Source organism: Tribolium castaneum, chromosome 1 (assembly GCF_031307605.1).
Source record: "Tribolium castaneum strain GA2 chromosome 1, icTriCast1.1, whole genome shotgun sequence".
NCBI classification, from domain to species: Eukaryota; Metazoa; Arthropoda; class Insecta; order Coleoptera; family Tenebrionidae; genus Tribolium; species Tribolium castaneum.
Genome location: NC_087394.1, coordinates 7,609,585 through 7,634,197, shown reverse-complemented (window position 1 = coordinate 7,634,197; position 24,613 = coordinate 7,609,585). Strand labels below are relative to the sequence as shown.

The following is a 24,613-nucleotide window of genomic DNA, read 5'->3' as shown; positions in this document are numbered from 1 at the left end:
AAATTTTCGGGGGAGCAAAAAATGGCACAAAAAATTTTCGGGGGAGCAAAAAATGGCACAAAAAATATTTGGAGGAGCAAAAAATGGCACAAAAAATTTTCGGGGGAGCAAAAAATGGCACAAAAAATTTTCGGGGGAGCAAAAAATGGCACAAAAAATATTTGGAGGAGCAAAAAATGGCACAAAAAATAGTTGGAGGAGCAAAAAATGGCACAAAAAATAGTTGGAAAATTTTTGAAAATTTTTGGGGGAGCAAAAAATGGCACAAAAAATTTTCGGGGGAGCAAAAAATGGCACAAAAAATTTTCGGGGGAGCAAAAAATGGCACAAAAAATATTTGGAGGAGCAAAAAATGGCACAAAAAATAGTTGGAAAATTTTTGAAAATTTTTGGGGGAGCAAAAAATGGCACAAAAAATTTTCGGAGGAGCAAAAAATGGCACAAAAAATTTTCGGGGGAGCAAAAAATGGCACAAAAAATATATGGAGGAGCAAAAAATGGCACAAAAAATAGTTGGAAATTTTTTTAAAATTTTTGGGGGAGCAAAAAAGGGCACAAAAAATTTTAGGGGGAGCAAAAAATGGCACAAAAAATTTTCGGGGGAGCAAAAAATGGTACAAAAAATATTTGGAGGAGCAAAAAATGGCACAAAAAATATCTAAGGGAGCAAAAAATGGCACAAAAAATATTTAAGGGAGCAAAAAATGGCACAAAAAATATCTGCGGAAGCAAAAAATGTCACAAAAAATATTTGGGGGAGCAAAAAATAGCACAAAAAATATGTGCGGGGGCAAAAAATGGCACAAAAAATAGTTAAAAAAAACGTAAAACGATTTCATAAATTTATTGTAGAATTTTACAAACAAAATATTTTATAACAGTAGTTTCATCACTACACTTAACAGGAATAATAAGAAGAAACATTAACGTGTTAGGGATAAATACACCTCGGTTCTATTACATTCTGCCACAAACATTTGAATTCGTTACTTTGTTCTTCTGGTTCTTCCTGCTCTAGACAAAACTTGCCTTGAGGATTCACACACTGATCTTGCCCATCTGCAATATAAAATTTACCTACAAATAACTACAACTACAAAAATGAGAAACATCTTACGTGTAATATCAAACGTAACCTCCTTATTTTTATAGTTTACAACTTTTCCCACTATCCAGGACGATATCTCAGGCGTGTAATTTTCAGAAATCCTAAGAATCTAAACAAAAACAAATTAATTCATCAATTTTACTAAATAGTTTCGTTACCTTGAACGCTATCACATCCCCAATTCTGGGTTCAATTCCCGAAATGACAGGAAATTGCAACATACACTTAACAAATGTTTCTTCATCAAAAGGCTCATCTAGAGTTATAACTTGATCACCATTCAACTTTCCATTAGCTATTTCATTTTTTTCAGGAGCCGGTTTTGTAACCACGTCACCGTTACATTTGTTTTCCTCAGATTTTTCTTGTTTTTCGTTTTCAGTCTTGTTTTCAACTTTAGTTTCGTTTGAAACTTCTTCTGAAACCGGAGCTTGTTCTAATGGTTTTTTAAACTTGATTATACAATTACTGGTCTTAGAAGTGTTTAAAAATTCGTAATCAGTAATATTTTTAACTTGACTTTTGTCTGAATCTTCTTCGTCAAATCTAACGTGAACAGGAGCTTTTTCTAATGGTTTGAACTCGATCGTAGAAGCCTTAGAAGTTTCTAAAAAGTCGGAAACATTTAAATTCCTTAGAAAATCGTAATCAATAGTTTTTTTCTTGTTTTTGTGACGGCGAGTGCGTTTCCTCTTCCTAGGCTGACAAATATCAAGGTTTGAAGGATCTGTATTACTTGTAGTAATACTGCTATCATCTCTAATACTTGCATCGTTATTTTCTGTATTTATATTATCAGCTGAGCTGTTACTGTGCACTCCTGACGAGTCTTCTAACTTCTTATCTTTCAGCATGTCAGTCTTTCCATTTGAAATTATTATAGTTTTCACAATATTTACTCGTTTTTCGAAGGCATTATTTATAAAGGGGTGGTTTTTCCTAGCACACTTATTTTCAAAACTGTCAACGAGTGACTTAACGCTCGTGCTGTTTTGTCCAAGTGGTGTAAAACTTTCATCACCGGAACTAGATGAGTTTTTCAAGTTTCCGTTATTTTGGGAAACAAAGTCTTCTTTGGGCTTTTTCCTCTCAATAGTTGAAGTATCCGTAGGATCAAAAGATCTTTTTTTCTTCTTTCTTTCAAACTCGGCTTCATTTTCTCTTCTTTCTTCTTTCATATTTTTCGTTTCAGGCTCATCCAACTTTTCAGTTTTTTTCTTCGTTTTCTTCTTTTTCTGGATCAGCGGCTCCTCTTCTACTTCCATTGTTTCATCACTCTTGTGTTTCTTCTTCTTTTTTACCTTTGGTTTTTCTTCCTCTTCAGTAGCATCAAATGTGAAATCAACTGTGGTCTCATCGAACGGAATGGCCCTAATTTAAATAAATAATAATGATTAAATAAATAAATAATAAAATAATTTGTAAAATGTGCACGTAATTCAAAGAAACACTAAACACTAAAGTTATTTATTTTACTTACACTTACAGGGTGAGTCAATTAATAAATATTTCCAAAGTTTCTTAGTTGCAAACAATAATATTAATTACATATTAATTTATTAGGCGTGTCATTGAAACCATAAATTACGTTGTTATTAATTTTTTGATGTCCATGAATAATTTGCAACAATTACCTTGAGAGAAAATGCAGTGTTGCTATTTTCATATGATTGAAATGGATATTAGTTCAAAATGAAAGACAATGTTCAGAACAAAGTCTAGTGGATTAAATTTGTCATGTTCTAACATTTACACAACTGGACACCTGGAAATAGTACTATTGGTTGAATGGTTGCAAATAAGAAAATACACATAATTGACTAACCCTATATATGTATGCTCTACTTATGCAACCAACATTACAGACGTGTACCTAAGTACAGTGTGTTTTTTGAATCACTTCGGTAATTTCAATTTTGATTGTATGTTTTATGACTAGAGTTAGAAAAAGTGCTACTTTACGGATTATTTTTAATTCAGAATTCCAGAGCTTACAAACTTTAGAAGAAAAAAAAATGCTCACCACACCACTTCATCCTCATTTAGCACATGAACGTCTTCAGCTTCTGGCAAATAGTGGTTGTCACACTTTAAATAGAAATTCTCAATTCCGAAAATGTTCGTTATGTGTTTTTCAACGTCTTTTATACATTTGAAATTTTTGTTTATGAAAATTTTGGCCAAAGAGCGGTGATCTTCAAAAAACTTGCTCAAATTCAGACTGATCCTCATTTTGTTGCAAACACTTGCCCTCTTCTGGGCTAATAACACTTTAAAACACAGAGGACAAACGAAAACTTTGCCGAAAACACATACGAAAATTTGAGGTTATGTTGGTTACAAAATCTAGGGAATTGGAAGATTTTGTAAGTTTGGTGATTTGGTTACCAGGGTTTTCACTAGAAGTGTTACTAAATGTCAAGTGTGTAACAAATTTTAATGAAACAATGGGATTTCAGAAATAATATTTGTTGTAATTTCCTTTAAATGTGTATCAAGATGTCAATTTCAGTCCGTTTACTGCTTTAATAAAAAATATCTACGAAGAAATGATAAATCGGACGATTCAAGGAATTGGAAACAAAGACATGATAAAAGCATAGGAAGCAATATCTTTATCTTTTGATTTGTTTATGAGTAATGAAGAGAATCATTTTATAAAAAGCTGCTGAAAAAGAATTTTGGAATATATTCGCTTGATACTATTGATACTACTGCAGAAAATTCAACTATGAAAGAAAAAACAAGGAAAATTTTGTTAGAATATCTTAAGGCAAGAGGAAAGCTCCACAGAAAGCTCATACGCTTGTGAAGATACTTTTACAAAACATGAACAATAAATAATAAAAAGTTAATACTGTAAAATAACAGCTATAAAAGGAAAGGCTGATATGTTTAAAAATGAAAATTCATGATAAGTATCAACTTGATACACTTGATAAGTATCAACTCCAAAAGAGGAAATGCATCTGTCGTTATAAGAACAGGAAAAATATCCACTATTGCTTGAGATGTTTTGGAATTAAAAAGAAACTTGATGTTTCTATTTCCACAATCAATTCTAAACCATTAGAACAAGCTCTATTTCATCTTAGGTTCAATGGAGTACTAACAAATAAAATCAATCTTGAAAAAAAAACAATAAAGATGAATACTAAATAGGAACTTTAATTACAAAACCAACGCTTGAAAAAAATTAAACAGAAAGGAATGGTTATGGAAAGAGGAATGATAAAGAACAATTTGTTGTAATTTGTGACTTCAAAAATGGAACCTAGAATTGGGGTCATCTTCCATCTTTTATATTATCAAATAAAAATAAGGTTAAAAAAACAAAATAAAGAAATACTAAATAAGAACATTAATTACAAAACCAACTTCAATTAGTTATTTTAATTTGTTATTTCAGAAATGGAATATAGAATTGGGGACATCTTCCATTCTTGTATCTATCATTATTTCGTGAAATAAAAATAAGATTCAAAAAACACAAAAAAATGAATACTTAATAAGAACTTTAATAACAAAACCAACTTATGAAAAAAATTAAGAAGAAATGAAGTTATGGAAAAGAAATGATGAAGAAAAATTTGTTCAAACGTAATCTGTTATTTCAAAATTGGGGACATTTTCCATTTGTTTTATATTATTAGCTCTTTCAAAACTATATAAAATAAGTTATCTAAAAACGTTAATACAGAAATATAAACTACATTTCAAAGTCTGATTGACTTCTAAATTTAGACAAATGATAAAACCAAGAAATATACTAACAAATACCTATTCATACCGACCATATTAGATATGAATTGGTCATGATTTTACTCACCTATTTAAACGATAAAAATTAATCTGCTAGACATATTAGGTTTTCGATCTGTTTCCTACATGAATAACAGAAACTCAATCAAAGTTTAAGATGTTTTTTCAGAATTTATCACACGAAAAATAATAATAAACCTTAAATATTACGAATTCGCTTTTATTGAAACTAACTGAGCTTGATACCAAATAAAGCACTTTCTATAACAGTTTTGAATTACCTTAACAGTTAAAAATATCATTACCTGCCAAAATTTATTTTTTTTAGTTATTTATGACCTTGACCGAGGTCACACGAAAAATCAAGTTGGGGCACTTGTTTCACATTGAATTAAAACAATAAGTACTCAATATGTTTAATTGATTGATTGATGGAGGCTGTTTTAGACAACCTGTGTCTTATACATGATTTTTTCCTCTTTCGGACAAAAAAGATTGTCTGAAACAGCCTTTCGGAGACTACATTATGGAATGAAAGGGTTGCATAATTTTACATAATTTAATGCTCACAACAGCAATTACAGTTGTTATATTTAAATATCTCTATTTTTGAACACTTTTAATCTTCTAGTAAATTACATTATACGTTGTACTCTTGCGGAGATAAGCTGCGTATCAATAAATTCACATTTTAAAGTATTGTTGAGGCCGTTTATAATATTAACACTTGCATTGTAAAAATCATCGTATAAATAGAGTAATGTAGTTTACATTCAACAGTAACATTGTGTAAATACGTATAAATTTCTTTACTCAAAATAATTTCCTCGTTTCAGTACGTGTGTATAAAAAGTCCACTGCAGTGGAAGCATTTTTCCAACAAATACATATAAAAGTTAAAAATTTCATCGTTAAGGCATGCCATCAAGGCAGTTGTAATGGTAATGAAGAACAAGTAAAACGTTCAACTGCAGTCATTTTTACAATTGTGTTATCTTAATATTACGGTAACATCCTGTACAATTCGTTATCACGTTACAACCTTGATAATATCAACCTCAATATCAAAAAATTCAACCGAAAATAATTGTAGCACATTCAAAGGTAAGCACCACTACGTCCTCCTATCCTGTTTTGTGAGCATACTACTTTTTTATACTATTTTGCTTAATAGTACGACTAAAGTAACTTCAACCAAAAAATAGACTATATAAACATAAAAACAATCAACAATAAGTCCACAAATATAACAGAGGTCATCAGCTGCCAGCGGGGGCAGAGTCTTGGTCAGGACTTACTTAGCGTTGAACGTAAATGATTGTATTAGAATTAATACAATTCTTGCTCAATTCTAATATAGAATATAGCTTAGTACAATAAACAATTAATGATTCAATTAGTTATATAGGATGATTGAAAGTAGAGAATGCGAAGTTATAAACACAAAATTCGTATTTACATTTATCATTTAATATCACAAAAGAGTGCTCTAATGATTACTGCCCCACTAAATACTTCCTGACCAAAGCGAACGTTTTATGTACTTAATTTTTCTCCTACTAGCAATGAACTTAAAACTACATGATGACTACAATAATGTGCATGTTTATTTACAAATGTTGGATCGCCTTTCGAAGGAACACTTTCACTGAACAGTTTTCGAGTTGGTTGAACGGCTATTGTGTTAAATCTATTTTAAGTGTAGCATTACACGTCCTCGTACTTGGCCAATTTGTTCTGTAGCATCAAGTTTTCTTTCTTCAGTCGTTCGAGTTCTTGACGGAGACCAACATTCTGCAAAACATTTTTTTTATTACAAAAAATCTACAAAATTCTTAGCACAAGAGTTAATTTTTGAGAAAAAAATCATCAGCCATTACATTATAAAAACAAATTAATAAAAGATATAAGGTAAAAGGGAAAAAAAGGAAAAGGTGTAAGGTTAGTTTTTACGTCAATTTAAAGTTATATTTTAGTTAATTTTTGAAATGTAAAGTTTTTTCAAAATGCAGGTGGGTTTATACAGGGAGTCCCAGCGAGTTGGTAAAGTCCATTATTCTTTTCTGAATATTAGATAATTAATTATTTTTTACCATAAGCACTAACCCCCTGCCTCACCTAAAATCTTTAACAATTTACAATCACATATTTGTCATTTTTTATTTGTTTTAATTCGGAAGTAAAATTACCGTTGGGGGCGCCACTGAGCTAGGTCGAAAACAGTAACCATAAATGGCGGGAAAATGTTTATTCGGATATTTTGAGCGTTGTACGAATTTTGGGGCTTCACAATTATTACATTGCCTATGCGGAATGATTATTTCATCTTTGATGCAAGAAACTTATGTTGACAAATGAGAGATGACGAGGAAAACACGAATAACGAATGACTGTTTGGTTCACTTTCTTTATTGGAAAATTATTACAAAGACATTGAAAAGCCTACCTTTTGGCATAATTTACGTTTAAATGTATCAGCAGTTGTTAATCTTTATTGTAGTTTTGTAGATTTACCGCAGCATTTCATGATTTATTCAGTGGAAAATTCTAACCTAAAATTCATAACACTTCACTAATTTATTGGTCTCTTGAGCCAAACTTTGTGTTCGCTGTGATCCATTACTTATAATCTTTAATTAGACAACTGTTTGATAACACTTTGTAATCAAAATTTAAATATTTTTCACTTTTTATCCACTTTCAAGTTCCAACAATAATTACATTATACCATGAAAAACTACTACAGAACCAAAGTCAACGCTAATATTTACCACCACGTACTTTTAAAGTGATTCTTTCTATTGTAAGTAATTAACACTATACACGCAAAATTGTTGAACAATTCATTAAATGTCAGTTAAATGTGGCATTACGAAAATTTCTTTACTGTTTTCGACATAGTTCAAAAGTCATCACCAGAGGGCGTCTAGTTAATTTTATTTCCGAATTGTATTTATAATTTTCGTAATAAAATGAAACTGCTCAGATGCAAAAAAAGAACTGAATTCAAATTTGCCACCATTATCATCTGTGGCGCCACCTAAATATAGGTTCACTTTCAACGGAAAAACCTGAATAGCTCCAAAGCTTTTACAATTAACGATTTTGACAGAAACTTTTTTTAGTCGATTTTGCTTAATTTTTTTAACAAAAATTTATTGCGCAAAAATTAAGATACCAAGAAAAGTAAAACTTTCAACACCTTTAAAAATAATGTTCCAAATTTAAGGATATATTTTTTAAGCTTACTGCAATCAAGAAAATATAAAAAAAGTGAGAGGTTTGTTAAAAGTTGAATGACTTATAAATTTGAAATGGAAGACCCTATTTTTTATTTTTGCATTTTTAATTTGTCTATCAAAAAACAACAGTTAAGTGTCTCTTGCTGATTACTCAAAAGATATTTAACTTTAAACATTAAAGAAATTATGAACCCATTTTTACAGTGAAATAATTAAAATTTTAATTTTTAAATCCCGGTACAACTCCAACAATAATGTGTATTGTTGTTAAAATTAACTTTTAGGGTTAAATCTTTTTAATTATTAACTTTAAGCATTTGAACCTTTATATTTTTAGATAGACAGTTTAATAATCTTTGAGGAGCAACAAAAAATTGTGTGTTCCATTTAATTTTTTCAAGTTATTTAACTTCTAACAAACTTCATAATTTTTCTACGTTTAAGTTTGAACTTTTCCCTTTAGAGTGGAGAAGGTCCTATTTTTCTAGGATTCTTAGTTTTTGTGTAATAAATTAAAAAAAAATATTTCAAAAACTAGGAATAATCGACAATGCAAGTTTAGAAGTTGAGATTTTTTTGTCGGGACAAAGTCAAGATAAAAAGCGTCATGAACAGGAAAAATCAATTTTCCTGCCAAGTTGGAAAAAAGATTTTGCAAAATTTGGTGAAAAATTTCAAATTTTCAATATTAATTACGAGTAGGTATTATTAATGTAAAGGTGGAAAATTGCGACTTTCTCTTAATTCAGTTAAAAAAATTTGATTTTTTTCTCACACAAATAATATTTTGAAAGTTAGAGAACTTTCCACCGACTTTTAGAAAATGTTTTGCTATCTCAAGCGTTTTACACGGCTTTACACAAACGCAAAAATTTTGCAAAATTTCTCAAAAATCAACCAAAAAAAAAAAAAAAACATTAAACTCGATCTAAAAATAAATTCTTTTCACTTTTGGGATATTTTAGCCCATTTTCACTCAAACAACTAACAGACATTTCTTGAAGTTATTTAAAAATGAAGCACTTTTTACAATGGCTTGAAACATCAATAAACTATTGGATCGAAAATGATACAATTTTACCGTTTTGTCGTTATATTAGTAAGGAATTATTCAGGACTAAGCAAAATTTTGTCAAAAATTACTCAAAAAATCATAGAAATTTAAGCTTAAAGTTTTCGCGGAGAAAGTGTAAAAAATCAGAACTACATCGAAAATGACATTATTTCGCGATGTCGTACTTTTTGAAGCTAAAAACGCAATTTTTTTTGCAAAATTTCTATAAATCACCCTAAAAAATCGCCTGATTGGCTCGAAATTATCGTTAGGTTTACGTTCAAGAGCGATAATGTAATTCAACCAAATAATAAGTGATTATTTTGCAAAATTTTCTCAAAAAATATGAAAACTTTTATTACAATTCAATGAAAATTTAGTGTTTTTCTAGTTTCTGGTAGTTTAGAAAATGGAAATCGGTAAGTAAATTGATTAGCAGTATTACTTTTTTTATCTTTATAACTTTTGATGTCGCAAAGATAAAATGTTGTTCATATTTCTTACGTTGTTAAACAAAACCAATAATTTTTAATTTCCACTGTCTAATTTTCATATTGTCTTTAATAATTAAAACCTTCTAAGTAAAATTTTTAGAGCTATTTTCACACCAAAGACTTCTTGTCCCGTCCGTCATGTGTAAACAAAAAGTAAATTAATCAGAAGTCGTTACACATTACCACGTTCTTTGAGGTTTCAAAAAGTTCCACCTTGAATGTTAGTTTTTTTTGTGTCCCGTCCGTCATCAATTTATATTACTTTTTCCTGCTCGTATTTAAAATTTCACAAATGTGGCTCTAATTGTAGGTTGCAAACAGTATGACAATTTTGAAGAATTTCGTTCAAATTGAGCGTAATAGCTTTTTGTACAACGAAATAGGAATAGTGTTTTTTTTATTCTAGACATGTCTAGTTGAACAAAAGATTTTGCAAAATTCGGTGAAAATTTTCGAATTTTCAATATTAATTACGAAAAGGTATTATTAATTTATTATAATTATAAAATATATTAATTAATATATTATTATTAATATTATTATTAAGTGTGGAAAACTGTTAATTTTTTCTGAAAATTTGCTTTTTCACTCAAATAAATTGTTAAAGGTAAAGAATTCCCCACCGAATTTTATAAAATGTTTTGCTATCTCAAGCGTTTTACCTCGCTTTACACAAACGCAATATTCCGCAAATTTTCTCAAAAATCAACAAAAAAAACATAAAATTATTTTTATTTCTGAGATATTTAAGCCCATTTTCATTCAAAAATGTAATTGTTTCGTGAAATTTCACAAACAATTAACCGACATTTTATGAAATGATTTAAAAATGAAGCAATTTTTACATTTTCGACAGTTTTTTTGCACAATTTCACTGAATAGGCTTGAAAAAATCAAACTAATGGATCGAAAATGATACAAATTTACCCTTTTTGTCGTTATATTAGCACGCTTTTCATTCAAAAAGGCAATTATTCAAGATTAAGCAAAATTTCCTCAAAAAACATACAATTTTTAAGATTAAAGTTTCCACGAAAGTGTAAAAAAACACAAAACTATATCAAAACTTACAATACTTTACGGTTCTGTATTTTATTTAATTTTTTTTAACTCGAAAATGCAATTTTTGCAAAATTACCATAAAAACAGCCTGAAAAATCGCCTGATTAGCTCGAAAATATGGTTAGTTTCACGTAATGTAATTCAAACAGATAATAATCGATTATTTTACAAAATTTCCTCAAAAAAATTCAAAACTTTTATTGGAATTGGATGAAAATTTAGTGTTTTTCTAGTTTCTGGTAGTTTAAAAAATCGAAATCGATAAGTAAATTGATTAGTAATATCACTATTTTATATTTATTATTTATAACTTTTGATGTCCCGTCCGTCATCGCAAACATAAAATGTTTATATTTCTTACGTTGTTAAACAAAAGCAAAAATTTTTAATTTCCACTGTGTAATTTTAATATTGCTAAAGTCTTCAATAATTAAAACCTTTCTGAATAAATTTATTTTTGTCCCGTCCGTCATGTGTAAACAAAAAGTAAATTAATCAGAAGTCGTTACACATTGCCACGTTCTTTGAGGTTTCAAAAAGTTCCACCTTGAATGTTAGTTTTTTTTTGTGTCCCGTCCGTCATCAATTGATATTACTTTTTCCTGCTCGTATTTAAAATTTCACAAATGTGGCTCTAATTGTAGGTTGCAAACAGTATGACAATTTTGAAGAATTTCGTTCAAATTAAGCGTAATAGCTATTTGTGCAACGAAATAGGAATAGTGTTTTTTATTCTAGACATGTCTAGTTGAACAAAAGATTTTGCAAAATTCGGTGAAAATTTTCGAATTTTCAATATTAATTACGAAAAGGTATTATTAATTTATTATAATTATAAAATATATTAAATAATATATTATTATTATTATTATTATTATTATTAAGTGTGGAAAACTGTTAATTTTTCCTGAAAATTTGCTTTTTCACTCAAATAAATTGTTAAAGGTAAAGAATTCCCCACCGAATTTTATAAAATGTTTTGCTATCTCAAGCGTTTTACCTCGCTTTACACAAACGCAATATTCCGCAAATTTTCTCAAAAATCAACAAAAAAAACATAAAATTATTTTTATTTCTGAGATATTTAAGCCCATTTTCATTCAAAAATGTAATTGTTTCGTGAAATTTCACAAACAATTAACCGACATTTTTTGAAATGATTTAAAAATGAAGCAATTTTTACATTTTCGACAGTTTTTTTGCACAATTTCGCTGAATCGGCTTGAAAAAATCAAACTAATGGATCGAAAATGATACAAATTTACCCTTTTTGTCGTTATATTAGCACGCTTTTCATTCAAAAAGGCAATTATTCAAGATTAAGCAAAATTTCCTCAAAAAATCATACAATTTTTAAGATTAAAGTTTCCACGAAAGTGTAAAAAATCACAAAACTAAATCAAAACTTACAATACTTCACGGTACTGTATTTTTTGAAGTTTTTTTTTAAGTCAAAAATGCAACTTTTGCAAAATTACCATAAAAACAGCCTGAAAAATAGCCTAATTGGCTCGAAAATATTGTTAGTTTTTCGTAATGTAATTCAAACAGATAGTAATCGATTATTTTACAAAATTTCCTCAAAAAAATTCAAAACTTTTATTGCAATTGGATGAAAATTTAGTGTTTTTCTAGTTTCTGGTAGTTTAAAAAATCGAAATGGGTAAGTAAATTTATTAGTAATATCACTTTTTTATCTTTATTATTTATAACTTTTGATGTCCCGTCCGTCATCGCAAACATAAAATGTTGTTCATATTTCTTACGTTGTTAAACAAAAGCAAAAATTTTTAATTTCCACTGTGTAATTTCAATATTGTTAAAGTCTTCAATAATTAAACCCTTTCTGAATAACTTTTTTAGAGCAATTTTCACACCCAAGATTTTTTGTCCCGTCCGTCATGTATAAACAATAAGTAAATTATTCAGAGGTCGTTACACATTACCATGTTCTTCAGTTTCGAGGTTTCAAAAGTTAGTTTCAATTAGTTAGTTTTTTTGTGTCCCGTCCGTCATCAATTTATATTATTTTTTCCTGCTCGTATTTAAAATTTTACAAATGTGGCTCTAATTGTAGGTTGCAAACAGTTTGACTTCTACTGACACTGTTCATAAAAACTGAAGATGAAATATAAAAAATTTGTGCAGTGTCCCGTCCGTTAAAATGGAATTGCTGTTTTACTTTTATATCTTTTAATTTGATTTAATAATGTAATTTTTAATGTTTTAAAAATGAACCAACTGGTATTTTTTCTGCATTTTTACCGAAATTTCTGTTTATTCTCTTACCTCTTTTTCGAGGTATCCCGCCCTAAGTGCGATTTGATTTTCCTTCATCCTGCGGGCGTCCCTCGACCGCTTGGCTGCTAAATTGTTCTTCCTACGTCTAGCCCAATACTTGTCGTCTTTGAGGTCGTCTGGTACGAATTGTTTGCGGGACTTTTTGATGATGGGTTGCGGCTTGAGCTCCTCATCTGAAAATGCTCTTGTCCGTGGGTCGAAGTCGCGACAACTCGAAGCCATTGACAACGCTTCAGAAAAAACTGCATTTTAGACATTAGTATATTGTGCACAACACACAATACTTTTTATGTTTACTCTCTCTCACTGCGCCTTACTAAATTTCTCAAGCACTCTACTATGAATGAATCTAGTAAGGACAAAAAGAGGCAAATCTGACTCGTTTTTCTGAAGTTTAATAAGGCTTTTCGGCGCAAATTGAGCTCTGTAATAAGTGGAACATGTGAGGCGCAACAACAGAGCTAAATTTGCGCTAGGTGCAACGAAATCGCTACGGCATAACTTAAAATAAGTTACCTTAAATTATATGGATGGAGATTTGGGAAATAATAACGAATTACTCGCTTCTGAGTTTTTACTGATTTATTTAATTATTACTTTATAGATCAAATTTTTTAAACTAGGAAAAAATTGATATTTAATATTAAAAAAAAAAAATTCAGCTAAATGGACACAGCTGAAGGAAGTGTACCTACATATTAAAAAAAATAGTTTAATGTAAATTGTATTAGAAATATGGTTTCATTTTCTTATCGGAAACCGACAGGTGACAAAAATAAAACTGTATATCTTTCCAATAACATAAATATTTAAGTGTCTTTAGTGCTTCAATATTGGTAGAAAAGTAAAACTTTCAACTAATTACCATTTAAAGTTAGTATCTTTTTTAATGTTACTTTTTTTTAATTTCGAGATTTGAAAATATGTAGTACTTATTTATTAGAAAGAAAGTATACAGGGTGATTCAAAAGTGACATACAAACTCTCGTATGGTGATAAAAGACGTTCAGTTAAGCACAAGCTAAGTTTTGATATATTTTTTAATTTGTTTTCCTTAGCAACGATATCGATTTGTGCTTTTTTGTTTCAAAAGCTCTATCTCGTGAAAAAAGGCTCAAACAATTTTTTGTCATAGGAACTTTTAATTCAGTCTGAGAGATTGTCCGGTATTTTTGAAACACCCTGTTATAATCTCAGACAAAAAATATGCTGCTCCTTCCAGATTTTTCAAGTTATTGAAATATTAAAGCAAACTGCTTCACTTTTTACGTTCTGATCAACAGCTCTAAGTTGGAAATTTTTTCTTGAAGCGGTGAAAATTTTATACATCTAGTGTTCTACGTCTTCAAAAAGGCTACTTTTGTTAAAAAAACAAATAAATTCAAAACACTAGATCAACCAATTAAGTCAGGTCAAAATATCACTATTGAAAGCTCTAATTTTTCAAAATATATAACAATTAACATTTTTTCTGTTGTTGTTAGGAATAAAACAAAAAAGTTATCAGTAATAACACTAATAAAGTAATACACACAAAATCTGTTTTTTGGTCTTGTCTTATTTTATATTTTTTTAAGAATAATTAGCGTCACGACAAAAAGTCAAAAAACATAAAAAATACAAAATAAAACAAAAAATATGAAGAAAGCCCTCTGTGTATAATTACTAATTATCGCTAACTTTTGTTTTTCATTTAATTTTTCATAACTTTTTATCTTTATCTTTGTACCAAAACATAAAAGAAGGTACTATTAAAATAAGAAAAAAAAAGTCTGTCAAAAAGTATGTAATAGGTTGGTCATCGCAATTACTGACTATGTGCTTTTGTTAAAGGACTGTTAAAATTTAATTTTTTTTCTTATAGTAACAACAAATAATGCCCCTTAAGTTTTAAACATTTTGCAACAGAATAAGCTCCGGAAGAGAGTTAAATCAGAAGTAGTGGAATTTTTGTACTAAACAAATTGTCAGTAATTTTTTGGAATCAATGGTTATTATTGAAAGAAAGAGCTTTTTTCCTGACGTCTTATAGAACAAAACCGTCAAATTATTGCAAAAAAAAAACATTGTTATTTTTCTGTTTTTGATTTTTTTTCATTGTTGAATTTTTTGATGTTTATAATAAGTGTCAAATAAAATAACTCAGTAATGCAATCGAAATAGTGAACGATGAAATAAAAAAGTTTTGTATTATACAAACCGATAAAATTCACCGCTCTCGAAGATCAAATAAAATTTTATCGTCTTCTATAGTAAATAACTATTTTTTATAGTTTTATAGTTTTCTTACAAGTAGTAAGAAAGAAGGAAGTAGTCCTTCCACCTACCATTGGAAATTTCCCTCCCCATGTTTTTATTAAAAAACTTATTAATAAACACTATTTCGTTACCAAAACTTTTTTTTTTTCGATTGAGGAATATATTCTGAATGATTTTCGTAATATCTTGTCTATATCAACGCCGCACTGTATAAATAGGGTAGGGTAGGGCAGCTGTGGACGACTTTTTTTTTATTAAACCCTCCAAAAAATTTTAAAATTGTTTCGCAATTTAAACGATTGAAGAGCCTATACAATTGACTCAAAATATTTGTAAAAATTTTCAAACACTATACTCAAAATTTTTGAGTAAATGTATTAATTTGATAATTAATAATATAATAATGCATTTGTCTGGATGTGCCCCACGGTGGGACACATTGTGGACGTAGTTGTTCTTCAGTAGCAAATTAAAACAAATTTTATTTGTACGAAAAAACAAAAAACTTATCGAAGAAAATTCCTCTTTAAAAAAAGAGGAGACCATCGGCTGGGAGGAGTGTAGAAATATCGTCTTTTTCAGAAAAATATTTATTTTCCATTGTTTACAAAAATTTTTCTTCAATGTTTTAGCGCTCCGTAACTATTGTCCGAACCTACCATATTCTGCTAGAATATAATAATGATAATAATAAATAATGTTGAGCATTAAAATTTACCTTTGATAGTTAAAATGTAATCTCTAGTTAACAAAATTTCGCTTCAATAAAGTTTTAACTTTCAAGGAAATTGTATCAAAAGGCCTTAATTTCAAAATGTCCAAGCTGCCCCACCCTACCCTACATCTAAAAATCCCCCAACATTTACAAACATTTACACATTTAGGTTAAAAAAAAGTTTCGGACGAAATATTCTGCTAGAATATAATAACAATAATAAATGTTGAGCATTAAAATTTACCTTTGATAGTTAAAATGTAATCTAGTTAACAAAATTTCGCTTCAATAAAGTTTTAACTTTCAAGGAAATTGTATCAAAAGGCCTTAATTTCAAAATGTCCGAAGCTGCCCCACCCTACCCTACATCTAAAAATCCCCCAACATTCACACGTGTAAGTTAAAAAAAAGTTTCGGACGAAATATTCTGCTAGAATATAAAAATAATAATAAATGTTGAGCATTAAAATTTATCTTTAAGATAGTTAAAATGTAATCTAGTTAACAAAATTTCGCTTCAATAAGGTTTTAACTTTCAAAGAAATTGTATCAAAAGGCCTTAATTCTAAAATGTCCGAAGTTGCCCCACCCTACCCTACATGTAAAAATTCCGAAACATTTACAAATATTCACACATTTCAGTTAAAAAAAAAATTCAGACGAAATAATAGTTTAAAAATCGTTAGTTTTTCAAAAAAAAAATTTTTTTTCTCCACTGAACTTACTTGAATCGGCAGGTGATGAGGGGTTTATGGTATCTGGACTCATACAATCGCTGGGACTGGGCGATCGCTCCCTTTTAGGCACAGGATGCGAGCTTGCCAAGGGCCCCAGTGAGCCATGTGAGCCCAAACCATCCATCGAGACACCGTTTTCAGACAAGAACTCGTCCAAATCCACGTACTGCAACCGAAAACGTTTAGCAAAACGTTTCAAGTTATTAGAAAAAAAAATTACTTTAAGATCGGTCTCGTATGTTTTGTCCCATAAATTAGGTCCGAGGAATGCTGTTTGGGCCTCAACATTGTTCCAAAGCTCTCCATCGTCTTTTTTGTCATCACCTAATATGCTCCCTGCTAAATCTTTGATCGTGGAGTGGCCGTGACCGTGAGGATGAGTTGGTTTGCTATTTCCTGGAAGGAAAGACAAAACGTCAAGAATAAGCCAAACAAAGATCGAACTAAGCAAATTGTTTGATGTTCATCAGTAACACAAGAGCAAACTTGCGCCGGCTTCATGACTTTGAACAAGTTCATTGGAAAAAATCCACAGAAATGATGGAAAAAATTTGTAATTTTTGTTTTTAAAACTAAACTGAAAACTAAAACAACTAGACGTCGTCGTATTTTCCAAGGCATTCTTGATGTCAGAGTTACAACATTCAACTATAGTTTTTCTTTTGGAAGCCATATTCGCTTTTTGTATTTTTGAAGTGTTTTTATCTCTGATTACAACGATGATCTATCACCTGATATGATCGAATCTTACATCCTAATTAAAATTAAGAAAAAAGCATTTTTGCGAAGAATGCTTCGGAAAAAACGCCAACAATTTTGTTTTTAAACAAATTAGATTTAGGACGTTTCATTAAATTTGGGTCTAAAAGGTTTACATTTCCCCCAGCTAGAAGTTTATTCTTCGCAAAACAAAACAAGAAAAAGTTATAAAAATAGATATAGAACTACAAAAATCTAGTTTGTCAAAAAAAAATTGGCGTTTTTTTTCCAAAGCTTTCTACAAAAAAACTTTTTTCTGTGTTATTCCTGATTTTTGCGGTAGTAAAGCTTGTCGAAAGGAACTTCGACTGTAAAAAAATTATGAGCCCACAGTCACTTCTATGGGCTTTTTTGTTTTTTCTCAAATATTTTCAGAATGCAAACTTTATTTGATTTTGTCAGAAAATAACAAAAAATGATTTTATTATACAAGATAGGAAGTATGAATTGTATGAATTATGCTAAATTAAAACAAACTTTAGGAAAATAGGGGGCTCAAGTTCTATACAGTCACGATCAAAAAGAATGACATCTTTATCAATCGGGCCTGATAGCCTAAAATCTTTTAGGTCATAAATTTCGACAAACAGGTTAGTTCACAAATTGTCCAGCTACACAATATTCAGCCATCTACAAAATTTGTGGATGCGGTTTTAGGGTTGTCATTCTTTTTGATCGTCACTGTACACCTTGCGTGTTAGACAGACACTCTTAAGCGTTTTTTCTGCAAAAAATTCTAGATCAAGACAATGGTACAGATATTCCAAAACTAAAAAATATACCGACATACTTATAGGAAGCATTATTATATAATGCCCTTCAGAGAGTTATTAGACAAACATTGAGCTACTTCCGAAATGTTCACAACAAATTAACGAACCAAAGAAAGTAACGTTTCTGGTGTTTTTTTAATTCTATTATGCATTTGTTTTAATTAAGTACATATTACAAAAACTAGAAGTACTTTCCACCGGAAACATAATGCGTGGGTTGAAATCACAAATGGTCATAAATATCACAATTAAGTACCTAATTAATCGTTTCCATTAAAAAAACTAGAGTGGATCAGCTACAAAAAATAGAAAATGACTTGTTGAAACAAGAAGATGACTAGAAAATAAATAACAACTAAAATTACACTACTTACTAATCAAACTTACGGAAATCAGTAATTAACTTTTCATTTGATTCAAATAGGGAAATCACTAGTGAAATCGATCTTATGGACCTAGGTATCGAGTCGAAGCTATAAAGAACGAGTTTGAAACCCATTAATAGTTCTTCTAAATAAGGCTATTTACATGTAAGTAATTAAAACAGGCGTATTTCTTATATTCTTGTAGATTTATCAATTTAAAACGTGATTCCATTTTTCGTTTTATGGGGATATCAAAGATGAAGTACGTTTCTGCTCTTTTATAATTATTGTACTCATTCTAGGAAAATCCTGTTTCATTGAAAATGTCCTGGCTACTGTTTCTAAAAACAATTAATAACTTAAATTAATTAATTAACCAAATGGTAAGTTGCTGCAAAAAATATTATCGTTCTGAGGGATGCTTGATATGTTGTTTTGTGTTAAAAATACATGAAAGAGTAATTATTAAATAAAAATAAAAAAGTCACATACAAACACAACATGATATTGGACATTACGTATTTATGCACAAAAGAGTGACACTAGAAATTTCGATTAATTAATATTCAATATTTCAAATTATATACAAATGTAGACAAATTTTGAAAAAATTCACATGCACGGAGCAAAAAACTAAGCAAATTTAAAAAGCTTATTTCTGGATATTTAAGTCCTTAAGATCCAGCAAAGAATACTTTAAGCAGACTCAATTTTTGTATACGTATTTGTGAATAAATTAAATTATTTAAACTCAAAAAAAACAAATAATTATATAAAAATATGTGTTTTCAATTGATTTAGTCTATCCTAATGCTTTTTTTTCTTACTGGAAATAAAACAGACAACAAAACTTTACTACTTTGTAATAAAAAAAAATACAAAACTCACAATAGTAAGCTAATTGATAAACGATTGAAGAAAAAATGAACAAAAAATCGTAACGTTACTGAATTTATTGTTTTCTACTCCAATAACTAAACATCATCATTATCAGGGTGACAAGAGTTCTTCAGACAAGCCAGCTGTTTCCTTGCGACTTTTCCGTATTGTTACAACATACGGAAAGATCTCAACTTGATAATTTAATTACAATCAAATTAATTATTAATTTATTGGTATACGAACGAAAGAATGGTTTACATATCAATATAATTAAATATCAATATTGAATTCCCCCACTAACCAGAAAAATTTCAACATTTAAAAAATAGTACTCGTAAAATTTCTAAAAAGCTGACTGTTATCAGCCACAGCAAAAAAACCTTTATTAGAAAAGCGACAGTTATGTAATGTAATCTAATAAAATGTTCCTAAAAATGATGAAATATAAAAAACAAGAACAATTCTCGCCACAATTTAATACAGTGATTATTAGTTAAAATGTCTTTACGATATTATTAAAAAAAAAGGAAATACTTCACACAAAATTTTAATATAATCGCGGTTTAAACAAGGAATAGGGTGCATTGGGTTCTATATTTCCCCTTTTTGTTTAAAGTTATTAGTGTTATTTTATTACATAAAAGTTTTTCAGTTTAGTTTTCAGGTTTTCAGCCCTGGGTTTTAGGTTTTCAATTTTTTGAAACACTACAATTTTAGTTTGACTTTAGAATTAGAATTCCAAGTTGTACTTTTAAACGTTCGATGAGATTTAAAAATTAGTGATTGTGAATTAATTTCAATTATTAGACTTTATCAGAAATTATTTGTGTTCTGAGATTTTTTCTAATTTTGTAATTCTGGCTGTTTCCAGTGTTTTGAAATTTGGAACCAACTTATTCGATTTTTTTGCTTCTTCAAAGCAAATTTCACATTCTTGAATCCACTTGAAAAATTATAAAAACACAGGTTTCCAGATTGTTACGTTTCAATAAACACACTACAAGCTTTTTAGATTGGAATTTATTTGAAATTCAGTGTGATTTTTCAAGACACCTTTTCGATAACAATAAAAAAAAAAAACGTCATAAAATTCTAAAATTGTACGTAATACAATCGATTCAAAAAATGAATAGAGCGCATTGAATTCTACATTATTAAATAAATAGTAAATAAAAATATTAATCTAAACATAAATAAGTAAACTACTGTACATAAAAAATTGTCTTTAATTAATTTCTCCTGCAATTTTAATGAATAGTTTATTCATTAAAGAAGCTTTCCTTAAAATATAAGTTTCATTACTGAATTAAGAATCCTTTTACACTGTATCACATCCTTGATTGGATTTCATTTCCTCTGCCTTTCTAAACATTTAGGAGAAGTAAAATTGGCATCGAATTGTTTCAATTTAATTACAAATAAATGATTTTTGGTAAAAAAGAAATTAGACTATTTTTTCATACGCCTCTAATACTATCAAGTAAGTTTACTCTGGCGATTAGTAAAATATCTGAAAAATATTGATATCGATTCGTTACGCTTGCAAATTTAAATTGATGAGCTTCGTAAGTGGAACATTTTAAAAATTTCAAAATAATAGCTAATTATCTAATAAGTCATTATTATCTATAAAACGATTCAAATAAAGAAGCATTATGTACGAATTATATTCAAGATATTATAATCGACTGCTTTTACGGAATATTTTTAACAGTAAAATTTAAATTTATATTACAAAAAATACGATTTGCAAAGTTTGATTTAGCCTTTTACATAGTACTACATTCTTGATTCTTTCCCTCTGATATCGATTTGTTTCAATTTTATTATAAATAAGTAAATAATTAAATAGTTAAATAATTGCAAATGAAAAATTATTTGTCTTCTTAAGGTTTACAAATTTAAATTGATGTTATGAAGCAAGAAATTGTAAAAATTTCAAAATACTAGCAATTTGCAGTATAAGTCTTTATTGCTTTAAAAAAAGTCGAATAAAAATGCTCTATGTACGCATTACATAATAAATTTCATCGACTGCTTTACAAAAAACTTTTAGCAGTAAAATTAAATTTTTTTCTTGGAATTTTCTTAGATTTCTCCAAAGCCTTCGACTGCCTAGATCATAACATCCTAATAAGTAAATTAAAGAAATACGGCATAAAAAGAATTATGTTAAAGTTGATCACATCTTATCTTAATAATAGGTATCAGCAGGTCACAATAACAAAAAACAGTACTGTATGTACATCAAATAAACTTCTAATTAAACAAGGTGTACCTCAAGGGAGCATACTAGGGCCTTTATTTTTCGTAATTTATATAAACGACCTATTAAACATTTTAACAGTCTCAGACAGCAATAGTGCAGTTAACTTTGCTGATGACACAAACATATTAATTTGGGGTGAAAATATGACAGATACAATGAAAGAAGCAAAGATATGCATTAATAAGGTAATAAACTGGTCTAAAGAAAATAAATTAGTGTTAAATTTTGAAAAAACCTACGGCATTCATTTTGCAATATGTAATCAAAAGAATACAGAGAAACCGAATAAAATTGTAATATTATCTAAAGAAATTGAATTAATAGAGAAAACTAATTTTCTGGGAATATGCATTGACCATAAGTTAAGCTGGACTAATATAGATAATTTATTAAAAAAATTAAACTCAGTACATTTTACAATACGTGTTTTAAAAAAATACATTAACATTGAACAACTAAGAATAATATACTTCGTAAATTTTCAATCATTACTAAGCTACGGTATAATATTTTGGGGGCAAAGTGGAAAGATATCAAAAGTATTTGTTGCTCAAAAACAAGTCATGAGAACTATGTTTAACTTAAAATATAATGAAACTTGTAGGAACATCTTCAAAAGCAATAACTTTTTGACAGTAACTGGTTTATACATATGTAGATTACTTTTATTTTTCTTTAAACAGAATCTACTATTTAATGTCACTAACGACCATAACTACAACACCTACCAAGACCAAGACACAAACTTACGCTGACGGAAAAAAATTCTCATTATGCAGGAATAAAACTATACAATAGTTTACCTGTGCATCTACGCACACCTTGCAATTTAAATTTATTAAAAAAAAAATATTTGACTACATTTTGGATCTCGAACCATATACTTTAAATAAATTCTATAATAGACAGGTTTTTTGACTTATGTCTTAAAATTATTTTTATGTTATTGTTATTTCTGTGTATAATACTGACGTTTTTCGTATCAATTTTGTTACTACATCTGTATAAATTGATAGAAATAAATTGTTATTATTATTATTATTAGAAAAATGGTTGCACATAGCAGTGGCTATTTTCTTTGTTATCTTTACTTTCGATCAGTTTTAGGCGCAAATTGGAAGTTAGTGTCAGTCAATAGCACAAGTATAATAATACTAATTGAACAACGTCAAAAACCGACGCGTAATTATATTTTAATTAATTATTATAAACAACATTATGTTAATCTGAATCATGTTTTGACTGCAACTAACCGTCTAGCTCAAAGTACTTTCACTCAACTTTGCTTTATTCCCGTTGGTTCCTTAAAAAAATATTTTCAGTTAAGACACTTTCAGGCCTTCAGACCATTAATTTATTTAACGATTCCAGAAAGTTTTCCAGTTTACATATTTTCAGGTCTTCAACCAGGTCCTTCAGTTTTTTTTTTCCAAAAAAGTTTGGCAATTAAGATACTTTCAGATTTCGTACCAGTGGTTTATTTAAATATTTCAGGAAAGATTTTCAGTTTCATTCTCTTAAAAAATGATTACACGTTTAATATAAACCGTCAGACTGTAAAGAAGCAGCCGAAATCTTGATAGACAAAGACCTCTGATTAAAATTCCGCGGCAATCGATTTCGTGGAGTATAATAATACAAGGAAGTAAATGTATTGGTAGTCCTGCCTCCCACGATATGAGTAAGGTCAAGGAGGTTTTGTGAGGGCGGCACACCTGAACTGCTAGCTAAACTAAAACGTAAGGAGACCTAACTCGTATGCAATAAATTTGATTTATCGCTCTATAACACCATGCGAAGAGATTTAATTGTGTACTTTATATCCTTGGTAGTTTAACTGTCATGGCTATACCTTTCAATGATGATGATGATGATGACAGGACCGTTTTTGGCGATAATCAATGAATTCCCTTTCTATTTTTAAAAGCTTTTATTTAACTTGCTTTGTTGTCTGTATGTCTGTTTCATATTTTTGGAGCCGAATTTGAAAGGGTTCCCGTTGTCCCAATGAACTGAAATTTTGCATACTTACGTAATCTGTGTGATAATGCAATCCTATGTGGTTAAATACCCCTTAAAGAGGTAAATAAGGTTTTAAAATTTTGGGTTATTTTTACAAATGGGTTTTCGATGTGAACATACCGTAACTTATACCAACATTAACGATATGTTGGTCATTGGGAAATATATTAATACCTAATTATTTTCATTACGTTTCGTTACAAACAAATGTCGCTATTTTTTTAAATTCATTTATCTTGGAGTATAGACACAGAACAGAGGTTAGGATGTTCTTTTAATGGTAACAGCTGTTTTCTATCACATACCACTAAGGAAGTTTGCACAAATCAGCAAAGCAATGGTGTTACAATAATATGGCGAAACTAAATCTCAGAGAAAAAAACGTTTCGAATAAGTAAAGACTAAAAAGCAATAAATAAAAAAAATAAAAAAAATTTTTTTTAGAAAAAATCTTTTTTTAAAAGATCTACTTTTCTATCAGAATAGAATATTTTTGCTTACAATTTTAAAATTTATAAAAACTTTTGTAAGCAAAAATATTCTCCGCTGATAGAAAAACATACTTTTTTACTATTTAGTCCATCTTTTAAATAAAGGCTATTTTCTAAAAAAACTTTTTTTTTAATTTTTTGATTGTTAACACCATTTAAAAGATACACTTTTCTATCAGAATAGAATATTTTTGCTAACAATTTTAAAATTTATAAAACTTTTGTACGCAAAAATATTCTCTTCTAATAGAAAAACATAATTTTTTACTTTTTAGTCCATTTTTTAAATAAAGGCTATTTTCTAAAAAAACTTTTTTA

At 29.0% G+C, this 24,613-nt stretch overlaps 2 protein-coding genes across 5 annotated transcripts in view; both read right to left on the bottom strand.

The window, feature by feature from the left end:
• Positions 1-829: 829 nt before the first annotated feature.
• LOC656647 (coilin) lies at positions 830-3,489 on the bottom strand. Its single transcript, XM_963161.4, has 4 exons — positions 3,132-3,489; positions 1,267-2,479; positions 1,118-1,217; positions 830-1,059 (listed from the first exon to the last, which is right to left on the bottom strand). The coding sequence occupies exons 1-4, from the start codon at positions 3,338-3,340 to the stop codon at positions 932-934; spliced, it is 1,650 nt and encodes a 549-aa protein (XP_968254.2). The 5' UTR covers positions 3,341-3,489; the 3' UTR covers positions 830-931.
• Positions 3,490-5,270: 1,781 nt separating this feature from the next.
• Pdp1 (PAR-domain protein 1) overlaps positions 5,271-24,613 on the bottom strand; it is a 93,001-nt gene continuing 73,658 nt past the window's right edge. For 2 of the 4 annotated variants that reach the window (XM_064356782.1, XM_064356771.1), the window contains 4 exons: positions 16,955-17,130; positions 16,723-16,900; positions 13,012-13,265; positions 5,271-6,664 (listed from right to left, as the gene is read on the bottom strand). In XM_064356782.1, the coding sequence (XP_064212852.1) occupies positions 6,578-6,664; positions 13,012-13,265; positions 16,723-16,900; positions 16,955-17,130 (695 nt within the window). In that variant the 3' untranslated portion in view covers positions 5,271-6,577. The remainder of the gene's footprint in view (positions 6,665-13,011; positions 13,266-16,722; positions 16,901-16,954; positions 17,131-24,613) is intronic. The other 2 variants (XM_064356772.1, XM_064356777.1) reach the window with 2 other exon arrangements.